The 21,467-nt window shown below is 42.7% G+C and overlaps 2 protein-coding genes and 1 long non-coding RNA gene across 9 annotated transcripts in view; 1 reads left to right on the forward strand and 2 right to left on the reverse strand.

Annotated features, from left to right (window-relative positions):
- Nucleotides 1-6,368: 6,368 nt before the first annotated feature.
- On the reverse strand, nt 6,369-9,434 carry LOC145643462 (uncharacterized). The gene is made up of 3 exons (XR_014115863.1): nt 9,381-9,434; nt 6,606-6,786; nt 6,369-6,507 (listed from the first exon to the last, which is right to left on the reverse strand). It is a non-coding gene; the product is annotated as an uncharacterized LOC145643462 (long non-coding RNA).
- LOC113588874 (pyrin-like) lies at nt 6,474-16,503 on the forward strand. Of its 2 annotated transcripts, none has more exons than XM_027028252.3 (6): nt 6,474-6,815; nt 9,396-9,491; nt 9,617-9,850; nt 9,938-10,085; nt 10,356-10,382; nt 11,152-16,503. In XM_027028252.3, exons 1-6 carry the CDS (start codon nt 6,474-6,476, stop codon nt 11,697-11,699), a joined length of 1,395 nt encoding a protein of 464 aa, XP_026884053.3. In that variant the 3' UTR covers nt 11,700-16,503. The 2 variants fall into 2 exon arrangements, with proteins under 2 accessions (XP_026884053.3, XP_081550833.1); XM_081694707.1 differs by lacking the exon at nt 6,474-6,815 and adding an exon at nt 7,308-8,642.
- Nucleotides 16,504-16,952: 449 nt separating this feature from the next.
- The window catches only part of shrprbck1r (sharpin and rbck1 related), a 12,758-nt gene continuing 8,243 nt past the window's right edge, over nt 16,953-21,467 (reverse strand). For all 6 annotated transcript variants that reach the window (XM_081694704.1, XM_035519853.2, XM_035519852.2 and 3 more), the window contains exons 9-14: nt 19,774-19,934; nt 19,486-19,597; nt 18,887-19,066; nt 18,717-18,815; nt 18,324-18,467; nt 16,953-17,887 (exon numbers count right to left, since the gene is read on the reverse strand). In XM_081694704.1, coding sequence (XP_081550830.1) covers nt 17,807-17,887; nt 18,324-18,467; nt 18,717-18,815; nt 18,887-19,066; nt 19,486-19,597; nt 19,774-19,934 — 777 coding nt within the window. In that variant the 3' untranslated portion in view covers nt 16,953-17,806. The remainder of the gene's footprint in view (nt 17,888-18,323; nt 18,468-18,716; nt 18,816-18,886; nt 19,067-19,485; nt 19,598-19,773; nt 19,935-21,467) is intronic.

The raw sequence follows: 21,467 nt of genomic DNA on the forward strand, positions 1-21,467 counted from the left end.
GTAAACACTGTAGTACCAAACGTACATGCTTGATGTGGGATTTGAGACCCTGGAGAATAAATAAGAATGTCGTCCATATAGGCAATGATGAACTTTATGATATACTCCCACAAGTCATTTACGAATGCCTGGAACACCGAAGGCATGACACTGAGGCCATACGGCATAACTCTATACTCGTAATGCCCCAGAGTGGTGACAAAGGCCGTCTTCAACTCATCTCCCCTCTTGAGCCTGATCAAGTTGTAAGCACTCCTTAAATTCAATTTTCTGAAATATCATGAAGTTGTTCCAGAGCCACCGGAACTAGAGGAAAAGGGTAAGCATACCATTTGGAAATTTGATTGAGGTTCCGATAGTCAATGCACACTCGCAGACCTCCATCCTTTTTTTTGACAAAAAAGAAACCAGAAGCAATGGGAGAAGTGGAAGGTTGTTCTATAGCCTCATTTCTATAGGTCTCCATTGCCCTCTCCTCATCCTGAGTATGGGGTAAATGCACGCTTTGGGTAGAGTTGCTACATCTATTAGGTCTATGCTTCAGTCATACGGGGGGAGTTGAGTAACTCTTTCATTGCTGAACACCAACATGAGATCCTAGTACTCTTGTGGAATCCGATTTGTGTCTTCACACTCTGGGCTTTCAATAGTTGTGGAGTGGATCCGAGGCATAGAAAGACCTAGACATTTTTGGATGCTGTACAGCCACCAGTATATGATCTCCCGAGATGAGACGACTCAGGAAGATGTCCTAACAGGGGAGATCTTTAAGGGATTCAGAATTGGGTAGACGAGCAGAAGGACAAAAATTCTCAAGCAAAATTAAACCATCCAAATCAGAGGAATGCTTGGATAAAGAGGCAGGGATTGGGGCTACAACTAGGGAAAGAACACGTGCACAACTACTACCATCAGTTGTGGAAGCGTGAGATATAGCATTTGAGCATGTTAATGTGACAGACACTCGACTTTTTCTTGCAGTCGGGTGTCTGTATCACATAATCCGTATCACTTAATCGTGACTTAACCACATACAGACCAGCGAATTTAGCATGAAGGGCAGTACCTGACAAAGGCAATAAAGCAAACACTTTGTCTCCTTCCTGGAAGTATCTTTGAACAGCTCACAAATCGTACCTAGTCTTCATAGTACACTGGGACTTGTTTAGGATTTTATGTGCTAGATCACAAAGGTAGTGTAAATGCTCATGGAACTCACTAACATAATCAAGAACGTTAGATGGAGAGGAGAGAGAAGGATCTGAAGACAACATCTGCTCCCGCAACTTCTTTAATGGTCCTCAGATGGTGTGTCTGAACACTAACTCAGCTGCACTAAATCCAAGTGACTCTTGAGGAGTAGTACGAATAGCAAACAGAAGGAGGGTGAGACCCACGTCCCAGTCCTTCCCGTGCAACAGACACAACGTTCTCAACATGGTCTTTAAGGTTTGGTGAAACTTTTCCCTGGGATTCAGGATGGTAAGCACTAGATACAAGTTGTTTTACCTGCAACTGGTGCATAGCTCTATGAAAATGTCTAGACATAAAATTTGATCCTTGGTCAGACTGAATGTATTTAGGCAGACCAAAAGTAGTAAAACATTTTATCAAAGCATTTACTGTGGCCGGGGCCTTAACGGAGGGAAGAGGAACAGCTTCAGGAAACCAAGTGGCAGCACTCATAAAGGTCAATATAAATATACATGACTTGCTTTCGTTTTAGGAAGCAGGCCTACACAGTCAATAATAATCCGTTCAAAGGGCTCACAAATTACTGGAATGGGCTTCAGTGGAGCCAGGATAACCTGATTCAGTTTCCCTGCAACTTGACAAGTATGACATGAATGACAAAATTGGACCACATCCCGTATTACCATTGGCCAGAATAATTGTTGCAACACACGCTGATAATACCAAGGTGTCCAGATAAGAAATTATTGCGTGCAAGAGTCAAAACGTACTACAACTTGGTATACAGTTCTCCACTCACGAGCTGTAGCAGACTCGGGAGGAGTCCATTTATGCATTATAACACTGTTGTCTAAGTAATAGGCTGTTGAATGCATAGATAACCTTTCTTTATCTATGGTGTTTCACTGAGCTGCAACAAGATTATCTCGACCTAAGGTCCAGTCAGTTAAAGGAGTATCGGTAGGCGGGTTTTGCAATGGGTCCAACCCAATCTCTTTCCGGATTGATGCACATAAACATCTCTGACAGATCCTCAGCACCTGCGTATTTCCATGCTTGTGCTCTGGTCAGCACACAAGCTTTGAATACCGATTAAAAATGATTTTAAAAAATTAAAGTTTTCAGTCTCATACTACACCAGTTTTTCACTTTCTATGTTTGTTCAGTATCCTCTCCAGGGGTTGTTGACACACTCTCGTTCTCTCACACACTTCCTCACATCTTATCTGCCATTTGTACAGAGCAATAAGTAAACTTTTCACAAATCATCATAAAGTTTCCTTTTATTTATTTTTTCTGTGATCTCTAAACAAATGTGGTTACTTCATAAGTTTTATTACACTAGGTTCTTGTCTGTTATCACACATTGGGCTCTTTTCAGTGCATTCCACATCTGAGTGTGGTGTTGGGGAGGGGTGGAATGTAATTTACAGCTTTTATCCGAAAACCATTTCTTTTCTCCACCTACACTTCTTTCTTAAAACCGTGTTTCACGGTACTTCACTCCTTTAGTTCACGGTGGTAATTGTAAGTGATACATCTAAAAACTTTTGTGAAGACCTCCGAACAAACATGGACATGGCTCAACCGATTTCAACAGGTACATTCTTTTTATCCGTTCATGTTAAAACATATTAGTATAAGTTACTAAAAAGGCTGACATGTATCTCGCTATTTATTTAGCTAATGGTTGAATGATGCGTTGTATGATTTAACTCGGTGGGCTTAGCGTCGCAATTAATTTCAGGTCTAGATAAAACATAGATTTTAACAAACAATCATTACGTATTATATACAAGCTATCATATCTATTCTTTTTGCGAGCTAGCTAGGAAAGGATATTGTCTTTATTCTGATTATTTTTGATCAATATGTAATATAACCATTGTGTTTTAGAGTACGTGAAACATTTTGAACGACTGAAACTCTTGATCGACAGCTATTCTTATTCTCATGGCTAGCTATATAGAAAACTTTGAGACTGAAAACTTTAATTTTTTTTAATCACAATAATATTTCTCAATTAAAGAAACTTCTTATACACAAGTCTGGTTGGTTGGGAAGAAAGAAAAAAAGGCGGCAAAATTGGATCTTTCTGGCCTAGTTCTGACCCTGGCAGGAGATGGTTTTAGTGGGGGGGGGGGTACGACACCTTATATCAACTTTGGCAGAAAGTTGCTGCATGGTAGGGGGAGGACTTGTGAGGAGGTGTGACTTCTTAGAGAATCATCCAATGGGAGGGAGTGCAAGGGGTGAGTGAGTGGGTGAGTGAGAAAGAGACACACAACCGAGACCCATATGCATGTTTGAGTATGGTGAGACTGGGTGGTATGTATTCGTTTAAGACTTGTAACTTTTATTTACTTTAATCACTTGAATATTTCTCAATTAAAGATTTTTTTTTAAGTCAATAAAACTATTTTGAGGATCCCTCATTGTGTTTTAATTTATTTTCATATAATATTGTCACATCATAAATCATATAATAATATATAAATATATAATAAATATGTGGGGGAGGGGAGTGGTGGTGTGTTGGGGTGATTGACAGCTGTCAAATCAAGCAATCAATTCAAACAATAAATCATTTTTGACGGTTTGTAAATACCATTACTCTCTCTCATCATACAACGTAGCATTAACTATCTGCTTGGCTGCATTACGAGGCACCACTACGTCGAAGAAATCCGCTATCAGCAACAAATCATCCTTCCGACATGCATCAAACTGTTCCAGTGTGGGGAAGAGCATAAACTGTTCTAAATCAAACACGGAATCCATAACGACCGAAAACCAGCAAAATCCACAGAAACCAGCAACCAACACCCCCACACACAAAAGAAAAAGCCAAATCCGGCAACCAAACACACACCCCAAGCACAGGACAAGCCTCCAATTCTGTTACGACCCAGTCTAGGCTCCGGACCATAACAGAAAAAAGGAGAGACAGGGAAAAGGATATAATAAAGCGGTATTTATTTATAGAGGGGCATACTTCAGCAGATGACAATGCCAAATAACAAACAAACAGGTCTGAAACAAAAACAGATAAAATAACCTGCCTAACAAGAAAAAGAATAAACATAAAGGATCAACAAAAATGTGCCCTAACTCCCTAAAGCAAAACAGAGGCTACCCAAAATAAACGGTGTCATCTCCCTACATCTCCATGACCAACATACTCTGTACAGACATAACCGAACTAAACACAAAACCCTCGCATACTCACAACCCAAAATCAAAACCGTTCAGTAACAATGTACAAAAATAAACACAATGCCAAGTATGGAAAGGTAGGGATCGGAGCTCTTCTTCTCGAATGGCTATATGTGAGGTGGGGTGGGATAGGATAACCAATCAGGCCACACGTTGCAATCACCTGGCGCCGCGATGAAAATGCAGATGACAAGACAACCTGCAACTAAATTCATAGAAACAGACAAACAAAATGGACTTTTCCTTCATGCTGGCTGACTGGCAGGAAACCCAAGGATCCACACTGTCACCACAGTGGTTTGTTGTAGAGCATCAAGACTTAACTTTACAGAAACCATGTGGTCCAAGTTGCTGGCACTAGGTAAGTGCCACTAAGACACAGGTTCAGTGTTCGTGCTACTCCTGCCAGACCTGCACTTGGGTCTGAGGATACTGAGTGACCCCATGCTTTGCTAAGGAGAGATTAAAGATGTCCTCAGTGTAGAGCACAGACACTTTACAGAGGAGAGATTAATGATGTCCTCAGTGTAGAGCACAGACACTTTACAGAGGAGAGATTAAAGATGTCCTCAGTGTAGAGCACAGACACTTTACAGAGGAGAGATTAAAGATGTCCTCAGTGTAGAGCACAGGTGCTTTACAGAGGAGAGATTAAAGATGTCCTCAGTGTAGAGTACAGACACTTTACAGAGGAGAGATTAAAGATGTCCTCAGTGTAGAGCACAGGCACTTTATAGAAGAGAGATGGATTAAAGATATCCTCAGTGTAGAGCACACATTATTTTTTGTATTGAGAAAATACATAGCACTATAAATGTTCTACTGGAGAGTGTAATGTTATTATCAATGTCACAAAGTTATTTTAATGTTAAAAATAGGGATTTCTTCATTTATCTCAAAAGATAATGTGGCAGCAATCAGGCCCACTATTTCTGCAAATCAAAACTCATGTTGTTGCTGAGCAGCCAGGCACTGTCCTGAGGACTGAACCCTTACTGAATGAATTCCACCCTCTCCTGAGGGATGAACCCACACATAGTGAATTTCAGCACCACTGAAGCGCTAAACGGCAGAGATCACTCCACTCATTTGGCATGACAAACTAACTTGAGCGTTTGGCTCCACTGACACTAGCTCTGTACTGGAAAAGGCATGAGTGACAAATAAGTGATATTGGGTTTTGAAACTTAGATGACATTTCATAAAGCATGAAAGGTGCAAGTTATTTTGAATACCAATCTTCAGTGTGGTGGGTTGGTTATTGTTGTTCTACTATTATATTATTGATATTATATGTATATTTTTCCATAGGTGTATCCCCAAGTTCTATCAGTGTTATAAAACTGTACAGACTATGCCGAGCATTAAATAGATGATTTCAAAAATATATATTTGTGTTTTTCTGAGTTTAGATGCACCAAGAAAAATATCCACATTTCATATAACACTGGTCAATGCCTGCCACTTGCTGGACCAAAGTAGCAAGTGCAACAAATCATCATGGAAAAACCTTTGAAGTAATGGGAGTGTCCTGGTGATGTCACTCAGGTGAAATTTAAGGGACGTGCAATGGTTTCATCTCCAGTATCCAGTTCCTTTCAGCAGGAAACACAGCGTTAGTTCTGGTATCTATCCATGTGTTTGTAGAGGGTTAAGGTTGGAGATCAGGTAACTTGTAAGGAAGCAACAAAAAAAGGTGGTTGGGGAGGAAATGTGAATTGGGAATATCTCAACATTTTTTTATACTGCAGTATTGCTACTGAGACATCTATTCTATCAGTAACTATTGTTTATGCTAATTATTTTAATTAGACTGGTCAGCATGCACTTGGTCTCTCAAATGTAAGATTGTATTTATACAGAACATTCTAACTTGTGGAGGAGGATTTGCTATGGAAGCCATTGGGTGTGTTCTACAGTGCTGATGTCCTGATGATCCTGATGTCTTTCTCCCATCTGTCAGTCATGGCACCCTGCAGCAGACTCCTCTCTGAACATCAGCTTTAGTGATCTGTCTATACGCAAACACTTTTATCCTTGTGCTGTTGCTCTGCCCAGTTCAGATGGAATCCAACAGCACTGCAGATCAACTCTTCTCTAAGAATAAGAAGGTGCCATGTGACTGTTGCCAAGAGGAGAAGTGTGATGCTCTGAAGTCCTGTCTGGACTGTGGGGTCTCTTACTGCAGCACTCACCTGATGCCTCACACAACTGCAGCGAAACTCAAGAAACACAAACTCATCAGCCCTGTGGCAAACCTGGAGGACTACATCTGCCAGAAACACGAGAGACCCCTGGAGCTGTTCTGTAGAGACGACCAGACGTGTGTGTGTCAGTTCTGCACTGAGACAGACCACAAAACGCACACCACTGTTCCTATAGAGACAGAGAGTGGAGAGAAGAAGGTGAGACATTAAGACAAAATTCTTAACTCCTTCTCATGTTTCTGCATAATTATTTTTAAATGAACTGGTGGTTTTATTATTGTCACAATTGCCACTTCTGGATTTGCGTTACAGTTGCTATGGTGACCATGTCATGTGCCTTTGTTCTGGTTTTGTCATTATTGTCATGTGTTCCTGTTCCACACCCTAATTGTGTTCCACCTGTTCTGTGTTCCAGTCAGCCATACCTGTGCTAGAGGTTGCTAAGTGTTGCCATTGTAAAACATTTCCTAGGTCATTATTCCTGTTCTCAAATTTTTATTTTCTATGTTTTCTCTCTGCTATTTGTCTGGTTTCTGATGTACTCAATTTGATTCATGATTGTGTACACCACTTGTCTGCCAGTGTTCTAGCTCTACACTGAGTGTGTTGATGTGCTTCTCAGTTTGCTTTATAAATCCAACTTGAATCTTTCCTTGCCTTACATGTAACAGAACACTACTTTATCCAGCAGTGTAGTGTAACACACCAGTTTATCTCTTTCACTGAAACAGTACTCTGGCTAAGGCCAGTTTTGTTGCAACTGTAACAGAATTTGTCATCGCATCATGGTCTCCTGTCATCACCCTGCAAAAAATATATAAGGGAGGTTTCCCATTCAATTTCATGCAAGATGAAGCTCTTATAGGTGTGCAGTTACTCTCCATCCTTATCAGCGCTCTAAGATGCATTCAGTAGTGAACAAGGCGAGATTAGATCAACTGATGAAAGAACTTGATGCTGAAGTTGGGAGTGTTCAGGGGGAAGCATTATCTATGACTTTGCCGGATTTCTTTCTTCTGCTCTCTGTGTGCATGGATCAGCCACTCAAGCCCCCATGACCATGGCTGATCCTGTCCCTCTCTCTATCCATAGCTCATTGCACACAGGGTCTCCTGCCCTGGGCTCCAGCTGTTATGTTCAAATTTGTCTGATGTGCTATGCTTCACCTTTTGAGCCCTCAGCCTCAGACAAACAATGTCCCTGCCTTCTGCTCTCATCAGCATGCTACAGTCACCTCTTCCTTTGTCCTGCACTGTTGAGTGAATCGGTGCTGTTTGAGGATTTCTCTAAGAAAACCTGTAGTCCTAGAAGTGAATACATGGTTGTTTCATAGTGTTGACGCTTCCCAACCCTTCGTCCCCCTGTCCGGGTCTGTTCCTATTCACTGAAATTTATAAAGTTACAAATGCATTCTTACAGATTTAGAATACGTATAATAGTTAAGCACCCCTTGCCTGTATTACCTAGCCCTATGCCTCTATTTTGTGCGCTCACATCTACAGGTAGTACCTGTAGTACTTATTCTAGGGCACTGTTTATGTTGTTTATGTTTTTTAACAAACTCTAGCACTTATTGTTTATAGCACTTATCATTGTTTAAGATAGACCTGATGTATTTTGGACTTCTAGGTATCAGCATTCATCCCTGTATTCCACAGTATTCTAGTTCATTGGTATGTCTGATTCTAACCTACTGTACTGTACTTGGATGTATTCTATGAGTAAATGACAAAGCACTTTTGTAAGTCGCTCTCTATAAGAGCATCTGCTAAATGCCGTAAATGTAAATGTAGTACAGATTTCCTGTCTTCGCCCCTTAGCGCCAGCTGATCCTTGTTTAGCCTTCGTTAGTGTGTCTACTTAAACCCTGTTTTTCGTCTTCTGGTTGTTAGTCATTGTTTATGTATATCCCGTGTTATTTCTCGTTGCATTCCTATGCTCTTTTTTTTGGCTACGCTCCCAGTTGTTACTGCGTATGTCTGTTTACGTCTACGCCATTTTCTGAATCTGCCTCGCTCGTTTCAGGTTACGTTGTACTTGTTCTCTCTGTTCCTAGTTAAGTTATTCTCTCTGTGTACCCTCGCCTTTCTCCTGTTTAGTTATCTCTCTCGTTTAGTTCCTACGCACTTTCTATCTGTGCTCCAATTTACGTTGCTCTCCCAATTCTTATTCGTCTAGTTTTATTCTGCTTTCCGGCACGTGGTACGTTATCTCGGTGCTTTTGTTTACTTTGCGTTCATGATCCATTATAGCCTGTCTTAGTTTAATGCTTTGTTGTTTCCCGTATATCTTCCCTTAATATTTAGCTCCCTTTGTCTAATGCTCATCCTTACCCAGATTTTAGTTTATCCTTTTGTTTGTTCCTGAGTTTTTCAGTCCTGTGTTCTTCTGGTGTTTCAATTATTAAACTCGTCATTCATTTACACTGTCCTGTTTATCGTTTTCATTATGGCTTCCCACTCTTTGAATTATGCCTGCTCTCACGTCCGCAGTAGTGGTACTTCGCATGTGTTTGCCCTCGACCTACCCGACCCGACCAAAAACGAGCATAAATCTCTAGGAGTGTGGTGATGTCTTGCTAGCTAACATTTACATCACAATTGCTGGTTTTGTGCGTTTCAGTTCCATATTGACAGATGTTCATGTCGTATGCCCTTCATCTGAAGGCTTACAATTCCCAAAGTTTAACCAAGGTCCTGCAGCGAGGATGCTACACTTTACTCCTCTAATATCAATTCAGTGATAAAGCTATAGTACACTTACATTCTGACCCTGCAGGCCCAGCTGGGGAAGACACAGGCAGAGGTTCAATGGATGATCCAGGATCGAATAAAAAAGATTGAAGAAATAAACAATTCTGTAGAACTGAATAAAGTAAGACCACATGACTCAAAATGGCCCATGTGCAATTACTTTTGTTTATTCACACTAATGTATAGCCAATTCAAAGATTGAAGATGTACACAATGATTTTAAAATATTTGAATTTTATTTCTTAGAAACAAATAGAGAAGGAGAAAAAAGACAGCATAGAGGTTTACAATGCTCTGCTGCATTGCATTGAGAGAAGCCAGGCTGAGCTGCTTCAGGTGCTGGAGGAGAAGCAGGAAGCAGCAGAGCGGCAGGCTGAAGAGTTCATTAAAGAGCTGCAGCAGGAAATCACTGAGCTAAAGAGGAGAGACACTGAGCTGGAGCAGCTCTCTCACACTGAGGACCACATCCACCTCCTACTGGTCAGATCCCCCTGTTTCTCAATAGCAGTGCAGCACAAACAGCCCTCCCCATCCTGAGGGGGTTCTCCTCTCTCGTCTCTCCTGTAGATGTACCCGTCCCTGTGTAGCCCTCCACACACCAAGGACTGGACTGACATCACCATTAACACTCATCTGAGTGTGGAGACTCTAAGGAGAGCTCTGTCTCAGCTGCGGGAATCACTCAAGAAGGAAATGGAGAAGCTTCCTGAGATTGGTAAGTGTTTACTGATCAGTAAGACCTTGTGTGATTAAATAGAGGGATTTTATAAAAAGGTAATGCAGAAGTATATTTAAATCCTGATATAAGAATTAATGTTTGGTAGATGATGCATTTAGGTATTTAATTCTGAATTATTGTTAAAAAGTCCTATGTTCGTCCCTTTGATATTAATATTTCAGTGTGGTACTGTAAATTACCATCCAAGCATTTATTTGATCATTAATTTAATTATCATGACATCATCGATTATGCATTTTTAAACAGAACTGAAGAGAATTCAACAATGTGCAGGTGTGTGCCTTCTCTTTGATCATCAGTAACATATGCACCATCCAGCCATAACATCTAAATTACTAATATAGTGTAGGTCCAGAGCATCACATGTCCTCTACTAGCTTGCCTTCTTCCTTCCCATAGTGCATCCTGGTGCCATTTCTTTCCCAAGTAAGCGATGCACACGTACCCAGCTTTCTTGGTTCATCAGACCGAGCAACCTTCTTCCATTGCTCAATTGTAGGCACTTTCAGTGGTTAACAGAGGCTAGCATGGGCACTCTGACACATCTGTGTCTATGCAGCCACATATTGAGCAAGCTGCGATTTTCAGCAATTTGTGCTACAGTAGCTCTTCTGTGGGTTCAGAACAGACTAAGGTAAAGCCTTGGTTCCCCATGCACATAATTTTGCGTTGGGTGACTGTCACTGGTTCACCAGTTGTCCTTTCTTGGACCATGTATACCAGAAACACCCCACAACACCTGCCGTTTTGGAAATACTCTGACCCATTTGTCTAGCCATCACAATTTGGCCCTTGTCAGAGTCAGATCCTCAGCCAAGTTTTTCTGCTTCCAACACAAGAACTGACTTTTCACTTGCTGGCCAATATATCCCTCACCTTAACAGGGTCATTGTAATGAGATCATCAATGTTCACCTGTCAGTGGTTTTAATGTTATGGCTGCTCAGTGTTTATAATAATATATACAATATCTCACATTTATCTCTACACTATTACATGCTGTTTATTGCTAAATAAGTTTAAACTGTGTCTGTTTCCCCAAGTGGATCTAACTCTGGATCCTGATACAGCTCAACCTGCTCTCATCCTGTCTGAGGATGGAAAACAGGTTACATATGGAGACAAACGACAGTATCTATCAGAAAACCCAAAGAGGTTTGATGTGCACATTTATGTGCTTGGAAAGGAGGGGTTCTCCTCAGGGAGATTCTACTATGAGGTCCAGGTTAGAGGCAAAACTGGGTGGGTTTTAGGAGTGGCCAAAGAGTCCATTAAAAGGAAAGGGGACATTAAACTGGAGCCTAAGAATGGATACTGGACTGTGTGGCGGAGTAAGGAAAATGAATACAAGGCCCCAGACTCCTTTGTTGTACCCCTCTCCTTGAAGCAGGCTCCCCAGAAGGTGGGGGTGTTTGTGGATTATGAGGAGGGTCTGGTCTCCTTCTATGATGTGGAGGCCAGGTCTCATATCTACTCTTTCACTGGTCAGTCTTTCACTGAGAAACTCTATCCATTATTCAACCCTTGCAACAAAGATGGAGGTAAAAACTCAGCACCACTGGTCATTATGCCTGTTGAAACTTTTATGTGAGATTCTATTCCCCAAGGAACCCAATTTGTATAAGGGTAAAGCATATAAATTATTACCAAATATCTGACACCAGAATTTCATTAGTGTTTTACAGTTGTTTTGGTTTTTGGTATGGTGCAGTTCAGCATGTGGAATTGTGTTTATGTTCTTAAACACAATATTAATTTTGTCACTAATGTCTTGTTTGTTAGTCCACGCCTCCCTCAGGTGGCGTGTGTTGTCTATCAGTAGCTACATAGTTATGTCATTATGTCATTGTCATATGTCATTATATCATTTGTTATGTCATTATGTTTTGTCCTTGTAAGTGTAAATAACTATTGTAAGTCTAAATAACTATGTATCTATCATTATCTTAGCCTCTTAAACTGAATCTCTCAGTAAGCTATGTGTCATTATATAACTAAAGTATTGCAACAATCTCCCAATAATCTCTCATGACTAAAAGCTCATTGTGAACATGGAGTGTCATTGCAATGTTTTAAGGAGTTACTATTGAAATGGTAGAAAATCTGTCTTTAGGCCTGATTCCAGCCAAGAATAAATTTTATGCCCAGTCTTAAGGAAAATACAGCTTGTGACCTGTTGGTGCAATATTCCTAAAGTTACTCCCGCAAAATTCAAGCCGACTTGGCTTATGAACAGGCAAAATGACCAGGACCTGTTGGTGGGACCAGTCATTGACAAATAAAATGATCAATTTTAGACAATGTTGTCATTGATGTATCTATGACACTGATCTTATTGAGAGATTCAGAGTTAGAAAGAGAGAACTGTTTGAGGTAATTTTACATTCACCTGAACTGAGTCACACATATGACCGCAATGTAGCACGGTCACAGGTGCTATAAGTATTAACCAACCTTGTACGTCATGTTATTGATCCGGTGGAGGACGTTGTAGGGGCCCATGTATTTAGGTAGCAGCAAATCATTGGGCCCCAGCTGGCTGTCCTTGGTCCACACCCACACTGTCTCTGGGCTGGTAGATAGGAGTTTCCTCTTCACCAATCCACTTTGCGTTTGAAGGTGATGATGGCTGCCCTCGGGCATCGGTGCATCTCCTCCTATACCTGTTCACTCTGCTGACACCATACAGTGGGCAGGTGAGAGGTCAGGGGTTTTCATGGGTACAGTGAAGGCTGTAATCCCAGGACACACTCAAATGAGGTGAGCCCCATACCTGCATGGTCGGGAGAGTTTTGTTCATACTCAACCCAGGGAAGATAGGAACACCAAGTCTCAGGATGCTCATGGCAGTACAAGTGCAGGAACCTCCCCAGCTCCTAAATAACTCTCTCCACCTGCATGTTAGCCTGCAGGTGATAGCCTGAGGTAAGGAATGCCTGCCATACCCAGGAGGTAAACTGAACCCCCGGTCTGATGTGTCTTCCGGGCACGAGGAACTGTGAGAAAACATGGTGGAAGAGCAAGTCTATTGTTTCTGAATATGGTGAGAAGGGCTGGGAGGGGGATGAACCATGCCATCTTGGAAAAGGGATTGACAACTATGAGAATGACCATATTCCCTTTAGAAGCCACCAGGTCTGTAAGGAAATCAGTAGCCATGTGGGACCAGGTATGATGTGGTGTAGGAATGGGGAGCATGTTACCATGGTGATGTGCGTAACATCTTTCTGTGTGCACATGAAGCAGGTAACTTGCTACTTTCAGTTGGTATGTGCATGAGGAGCCCAGATGCCCTACATATATGGAAGTGTGTGCCCAGGTGATGAACGCTGCACAACATTGCCGTGGAATGGCAACCAATCTGGAGGGCAGGGAGGGTGAGAGTCACTGCGGTGATGTCATGGTCCAGGTCCGAGCCAGTGGCTCCCATGTAGCAGGAAGGAGAGAGGACTGGCTTATGGCTGGTGGGGAGTGCCTTTGCGCTGTCCTACCAGAAAAGGGAGCGCTCCACGTCAAGCGGATTGTTTGTCCTTGGAGCCAGTCTGTCAGGGGCTTAGCCAGGGTGGTAAAGGACATGAACCACTGATAATTGGCAAACCCCAGGAACTGGATCCCTGGAAGTTCACCTCACAGAGGTGAAACTCGTACTTCTCCAGCTTGCAATATAGTTTACTGAACAACAGAGTTCATTATGCACATGTTGGTCATAGAAGGGTGAATAGATCAACGATATGTCAACAGATCTACCTAAAAGAGACTCCACAGGATGTCATTAACCAATGCCTGGAAGATGGGCAGTGCTAAAGGCCATTTCCCTCTCATTACCCTCTTTAATTCTTATCAGATTGTTGGAACTGCACATATATAACTTTATGAAGAACTGTGTCACCCTCAGATGCTCAAGGGCAGCAGGAACCACCGGTAGTGGGTATTGATTCTTCATCAAAGTATGGGTACTTTATCAGAGTGTGGATATTCCATCAGAGTATGGATACTTCATCAGCAGGGTGCTTAATTGCTTAAGCACCAGTGATCTTGCGCATGGCCTCAGCCTGCTGTTTTTGTTTTTCACAAAGCTGAGGCAGGTGAGGTGGAGGAGTGGATGTAACCCAGAGCCAGAACCTCCTGGATGTAGATGGAGAGCAAGTAGCCCCCTCCTCCAGATCAATAGCACAGTCATATGTGCAATGGGGAGGGAGCTGAGCAGCCTTGGAGGAGCTAAAGACCTCCGCTGGGTCCTGATAAGCACAGGGATAAAGATGTCATTATGGGCCTCTGGGCTGTCCACAGTGGCTGTGTTGTTGGCAAGAGGGTTCCCACTGTATGATAAAATTGTGTGACTATGAGATGTGAGAGTTGTGTGTGCATAACCAGAGGAATCCTAATCAACTCTATGGACCTTGCATATTTAAGGTGGTAGTAACTTCTGGCTCCTGCAGATGGTGTTGCATGAGGATGGTTGAGCTATAAATACCTGGTGGGTCTTGAACAAACAGGTCTTGCCTTTTGCTCATTATCTTAACGAGGAACACAACATTCCTGTCCCTGTATTCCAAGGTGACAATTCTCATATACACATGGCTACAAAATGTGACTGATTGGCATGATGAACATTCAGGAGTATTCACATATCTGGACTGGCCCGCAAAATACCCAGATTTGAATTCTCTTGAAAATCTGTGGGACTACCTAGAACAAAGAGTAAGATGCCAGGGAAGGCCTCAACGAAATCTGGCTGACCTGCACAATTCTTTGATGCAAGAGTGGCTGAACATTGATGTCGCCTACATCCAGAAACTTGTCCAGTGCATGCCAAATCGAATCACACTTGTTATTACATGCTAGTAGGTACGTTTCAGCCATGGGTGACTAATTTTTTGTCCAGTGAGCTTACGATGAGCTGGGAAGTAGCAGGGAATTAAAAAAAAGAAATGTGACAAAGAAAGTGACATGAGGAATGTGCCCCTCCAATACAGGACCTCCATCCAGCATGTGCACTCGCACAGGTAATGAGAGAGGAACAAATGTAATCCACAGCGTTTTACCAAGGCTCCAGTCCATCAAGTTTCCCGCAGCTCCAGAGTCAATGGGGGCTGTAATGAGAGAACATCCCTTATGTATAACCCTCACCGACATACGCAGTGGTGAGGTGGGAGTTGTACTCACCTTCATCAGCTCTGTGTTGGACTCTAGCTCCAACCAGCTGCTGCCTCTCATCCTGAAGAAGAGGACCTCCATCGAAGGGAGCAGTGTTTCCAGGAGATGGTCGTAGGTGACATCATTCAGGGATGCCGTCTCCTGCTTGCAGGCAGGTTCTGCCTGCAGCTCCCCTTGTAAGCCCATAAGCGTTGGCTCATTCCAGCACATAGTGGCTGCCAGTGTCCAGAATTCCATAGTGTGTGAAGAATGAAGTTGGGGTAAAGCAGTGGAGAGGAACCAGAAGCCAGTGTAGTCCCTCAGGCTTTTACCCTCCGCGTGAGTCAGAGATGATGAAGGTTGTTGTGGTTAGGCAGACGGGGCTGGTATGTGTAATAGAGTTCGCATTGTGCAACAAACCACTTATAATCACAAGCGTGCCCATCATACACTTCTGGTGTAGCAATATGGCAGAACACCCCTTCAGTCACTGAAGGACTCAAGTGCTCATCAGCCCAGCTAGTCAGTCTCACAGGGAGGCTCTCCATACAGCCAGCAAGGCAGTCAACCATGGACCACAGTAGCTATCAGGGTCTTGAACCAGCAACCAGCAAGTCCAGTATCTTAACTACTGCCTAGCCAAGTCTTGTAGCACCTCTTTTACAGGCTTCTAGGGGCCTCAGTTGAAGGGAGAGCCTTGCTTCAATGACAGGACAGCCCGGCCAAGCACCGGAAGAACCAATATAGGCAGCCAGTGATATAGAATATGATCACCTTTTAAAAAAAAAAAATAGCAGTTCAGGATGATCTTAATGGTACCAAGAACTGGTTGGTATAAGTATTAAATATCAATTTGTATACATTGAATTATGTGTGGTTTGGAGAACAATAGTGGAACCTGGACAAATATTTATGAAAAAATAAAAATGGTTATGAAGAAAATGTATAAGAGGTGTGCCCACCTGAGACTGTTAGACATTTTCTGGACAATGGCTCGTTTGTAACATTGAGCTCAGAATAAAGACGGGACCAGCTCTTCTCTTCAGTTCATTCCGGAGTCTGCATCTTTCTTTCTATTTAGTGTGTTCTAGTGTGTTTTATTAGGAAGATGTAGGAACGACAGATACAACTCAGATAACACTGGCCTTGCATATAAATCCTTGAAATTCTGGGTTTTTTATGTCTACATGTATATAGTTAAAGGGTTTTGTTTTTTACTTCAGATATGTGCTCCAATCATGAATAAAAGAAAATGAATTGTGCAGTAAAACGAATGACTGATTCTGCTTACAAACATGAAAGTTCACAAAGGAGCAAAAACTGCTCCTTTATGTAATGCCCCGAGTGCTACAGGGCAGGGAGCAGGATGCACAGACTCCCTTGACAGAGACAGGAATTTATTAACATACAACAGTGGCACTCACACATAACGTAAACGGCGAACACGAACATTGACAGTGTGAACAGAGGCAATGACTGACAGTGATGCACAAACCGACAGGGGTTCAAATACATAAACACAGAACAACACTAACTAGATGCAGCTGTGTGCAGACATGTAGGTGTGATTACAAACAAGAAACTCCCACTACACGCGGCGGGCCGTACCACGCAACAGAGAGGGGAGCGTTCCGTGACACCAGGAAAGTGAAACTGAAATTCACTGTTACTGAACCAAAAGCAAAACAGAAACAGTGCAAGACATTCGTAGGTTGAAATTTTTATTCCTGTTTTTAAACTTTAAAAGATTGAGGTGTACATTAAATTATTATAAACATAGCATTTATTTCTTTCTAGATTTATCTACAAAACAAAGAAAGAAAACCACTAGCAAGTACTTCCCAAAACATCCTAAGGCACTAAGCTTATAAGCGACATCCTGAGGAATCCTGCTATTTCCACCTGACAACAGCTCACCAGAGAGGAATCTCTCTGCATACTTAAAGCTCTCTAAAAGACCAGTAAGACTATGTTAAATTTTACCAAACAGTTATGCTGTTTTGCCCTAGTGTTAAGTAAAAACACGGCAAACGAAGTTTTACTGGACTTAAAAGTCCATATGAGAAGATCTAGTCTGTGCTACTGTGGGTCCATTAGTGGTTCTGAGGTTTGGAACAGGCAAACAACGGCACTTATGTGTGTTAATACTTCAGTGTGCTATAGCTCTGATAAATAAGATATTTAATAATAATAAATATTTACTAATAAATATTTACAGTGAATGGAATGCACTGCACCCCCAACTATTGTGTTGATTAAGTTTCTGCTTTGGCTTGTTGCTGTCCATCTCCTTTTATGCTTTGGTTTATCACACATTCTCTCTCCCTCTCTCTCTCTCTCTCCCTCTCTCACTCTCACTCTCTCTCTCTCTCTCTCTCTCACTCTCTCACTCTCTCTCTCTCTCTCACTCTCACTCTCTCTCCCTCTCCCTCTCCCTCTCCTTCTCTCTCTCTCTCTCTCTCTCTCTCTCTCACTCTCACTCTCTCTCCCTCTCCCTCTCCTTCTCTCTCTCTCTCTCTCTCTATCACTCTCTCTCTCTCTCCCTCTCTCTCTCTCTCTCTCTCAGTGGCAGTTCTGGCATTTGGGGTGGCATCTCTGTTTGTTGACGTTGCATCGACAGCCTCCGCTTGTGTCTCCAGGGCCCTGTGAGTAGAACCATCAGCTTCAGACCCACCCGAAGCCCACCACTCACATTCAACAAACTACAAATCCCATCACTCACATTCAACAAACTACAAAGCCCACCACTCATATTCAACAAACTACAAAGCCCACCACTCACATTCAACAAACTACAAATCCCACCACTCACATTCAACAAACTACAAATCCCACCATACTTCAGAAAACAAGTTGTGTAGTGTTTTGATTGTAAAGTATCTTTAGGACTGAGAAAGGTGTTGTAACATCATATCCTAAAACATTAAGTACCACAACTATGCTAATTTACATTCATTTAACATATGTTACTTATAATATGTGCTTCTTAGTTTAAACAGGGTCCTTTCTGACAAAATCAACACCTAAACCCTGTTCATTAAATAAGGGGTAAGTAATTGTTAGAGGAGGAGATTCGTACCCCTGGGCCCCAGCGTGGGCCTCGGGTCACCCAGCAGATCTCTGTGTGACAGACAGTGCAACGCAGCCAATCACAGCCCTCCTTCTTCTGCACAATGATTCCGCACTGGGGGCAGTGCATCGCCTCCCCAGACCTGACCAGAGTCTGTGGGAGGGATACAAACAGGGTCAAAGAAAGACACAAAGAAGAAACGTGTGTGTGTATGCGTAAGGGAGACCTTTAGAAGGTCTCTGGTTCCTTGGGCTGCAGTGTGTGTGCACATGCACACGTGCACACACACTGCAGCCCAATGAACCAGAGACCTCCTAAAGGTCTCTCTCGCATGCATGTGTGTGTGTGTGTGTGTGTGTGTGTGTGTGTGTGTGTGTGTGTGTGTGTGTGCGCATGTGAGACCTTCAGTAGGTCCCTGGTTCTTCGGGCTGCGATGTCATTGATGGCACGTGCAGCCAGATCATCCTGGTATTGTTTACAGTTCATCCCCTCATGTATCGCCTGGGGAGAGAGAATGTGTGAGAGAGCGAGAGAGAGTGTGTGTGTCTGTGCGTGTGTGTGTGTGTATTCACCTTGCACAGTAGGCAGTTGTGTTTGTTGCACACAGGGCAGTGGAAGGTGTTGACAGTGTCCTCGTACACACACCAGCCGGGACAGTCTGTAGAGGCACAGTGGTAGCTGCCCTCACACCGTGACTCAGCTACAGACAGACCTCTCTGTAACCAGCGCTCATACTCCTCACCCGAAACCAGCTAACACACACGCACACATACACACACATATACACATACACACATCACAAACAACACACAGGTGCACACATACACACAGAGCAGCAGGGGACAAATACAAATCTGACTTACACATATTATTAAGATATTAACATATGTTAATGTATAATTGCTCAAAATTCACAATGTGCCTTAGAATTATGCATGTATTACTCATCCAGAGTGTGTTGAGTAGTTAGTCAGGACTGCATAAGTGTACTGTGTGTGTTTGCTATGTGTGTGATTGTACTGTGGAAGTGTGTGAGTGTACTTTGTATATAAGTGTACTATATGAGTGTGCATATGTGCTTTGTTAGTGTGTGAGTACTGTGCATGTGTGAGTGTACTGTGTGAGTATAGTGTGTGAGTGGACAGTGTGTGTATACAGTGTGAGTCCTCACCGCACGAATCTCTCTCTCCTGTAGGGTGCACTCACACGCATATGCTTCATCTCTGTACGGGCATGCCACCTGGGGGTCCTCTGATAGCAAGATCACAGAACGAAGACACTCTCTACACGCACAAACATATACATACAAAGATCACTGAACAAAGACACTCTCTACACATATTATCAAGGAAGACACTTTATACACACACACACACAGATATATTTCCAATGTGGTCATTAATATCCTTTCTCTGATCATCTCTCTATCCATCTCTTACTCTCTGCATGTGTCTCTGACCTGCAGAAGCAGTGGAGACACTCTCTCAGTAGGACGCCCTCTCCTGGTTGGAGCTGTAAGTAACAGATCCTGCACTCCACACTCTCAGGGTTGGGAACCAACTCCTGCCCATCCATCTGAACCAGGCGAGCATAGTTCTCCCTACGCTCTGCTTCCTGTGCCTAACAAACACAAACACACACACACACACGCATAGTTAGAGAATACACAGAGTGTAAGCATAATGCACAAACCACACCAAACTTAGAAAAATAAAAATAGACATATGAGCTATGATCTAGAGGCCCATAAAAATGATGACACTGTATAATACTGCAACACACACACAGCAGTCATTGTGTAGCACTGTATAATACTGCAATACACTCTCACACACACCAGTCAGTGTGACACTGTATAATACTGCAACACACTCTCACACACACCAGTTAGTGTGACACTGCATAATACTGCAACACACTCTCACACACACCAGTTAGTGTGACACTCCATAATACTGCAACACACTCTCACACACACCAGTTAGTGTGACACTGTATAATACTGCAACACACTCTCACACACACCAGTTAGTGTGACACTGCATAATACTGCAACACACTCTCACACACACCAGTTAGTGTGACACTCCATAATACTGCAACACACTCTCACACACACCAGTTAGTGTGACACTGTATAATACTGCAACACACTCTCACACACACCAGTTAGTGTGACACTGCATAATACTGCAACACACTCTCACACACACCAGTCAGTGTGACACTGTATAATACTGCAACACACACACAGCAGTCATTGTGTGACATTGTATAATACTGCAACACACTCACACACACCAGTTAGTGTGACACTGTATAATACTGCAACACACACACAGCAGTCATTGTGTGACACTGTATAATACTGCAACATTCTCACACACACCAGTCAGTGTGACACTGTATAATACTGCAACATTCTCACACACACCAGTCAGTGTGACACTGTATAATACTGCAACATTCTCACACACCAGTCAGTGTGACACTGTATAATACTGCAACATTCTCACACACACCAGTCAGTGTGACACTGTATAATACTGCAACACACTCTCACACACACCAGTCAGTGTGACACTGTATAATACTGCAACACACTCTCACACACACCAGTCAGTGTGACACTGTATAATACTGCAACACACTCACACACACACTCATACACACACGCACGCGCACACACACACACATGCCACTATCATCACTACTGTTACTGCAGTGAACTGTTGTGGGAAAATGCTGGAAACTTCCACAGTTCTCTAGGCCACAAAGGGAAAATCATAAAATGATGTTGATATAAAATTCAAACTCCCACATTTGTTGCTGAGACCATTAAAATCTTAATACAATGCAGTTTAGGGTTACTATGGGTTTTTTTCGCCAGGAATACACCTACAAACAAACATGCATGTGCGTGCGCACGCACGCACACACACACACACACACAGAGTAACATGCATGCAGACATATGCACGCACACAGACACAGACATAGTAGCATGCATGCACACATGCACACACAGACATGCAGTGACACCTGCGCACACACAGTACTAAATATACCAAATACACCATCTGTCAGTGTGCAGATGTGCAGGAAATATACAGGTGAGACACAGAATCAATGTCTGATTACAGCCTGTCTGCA

The sequence above is a fragment of the Electrophorus electricus genome, chromosome 13, assembly GCF_041902795.1.
Source record: "Electrophorus electricus isolate QZ-2024a chromosome 13, ASM4190279v1, whole genome shotgun sequence".
NCBI lineage: Eukaryota > Metazoa > Chordata > Actinopteri > Gymnotiformes > Gymnotidae > Electrophorus > Electrophorus electricus.

What these genes read in the sequence shown, in the direction of transcription:
- LOC113588874 (XM_027028252.3), top strand. Translation starts at nt 6,474, where the DNA reads ATGGAATCCAACAGCACTGCAGATCAACTCTTCTCTAAGAATAAGAAG. An exon ending in CAGAGAGTGGAGAGAAGAAG is followed by an intron (nt 6,816 to 9,395) that starts GTGAGACATTAA and finishes CTGACCCTGCAG; the next exon opens with GCCCAGCTGGGGAAGACACA. An exon ending in ATTCTGTAGAACTGAATAAA is followed by an intron (nt 9,492 to 9,616) that starts GTAAGACCACAT and finishes TTTATTTCTTAG; the next exon opens with AAACAAATAGAGAAGGAGAA.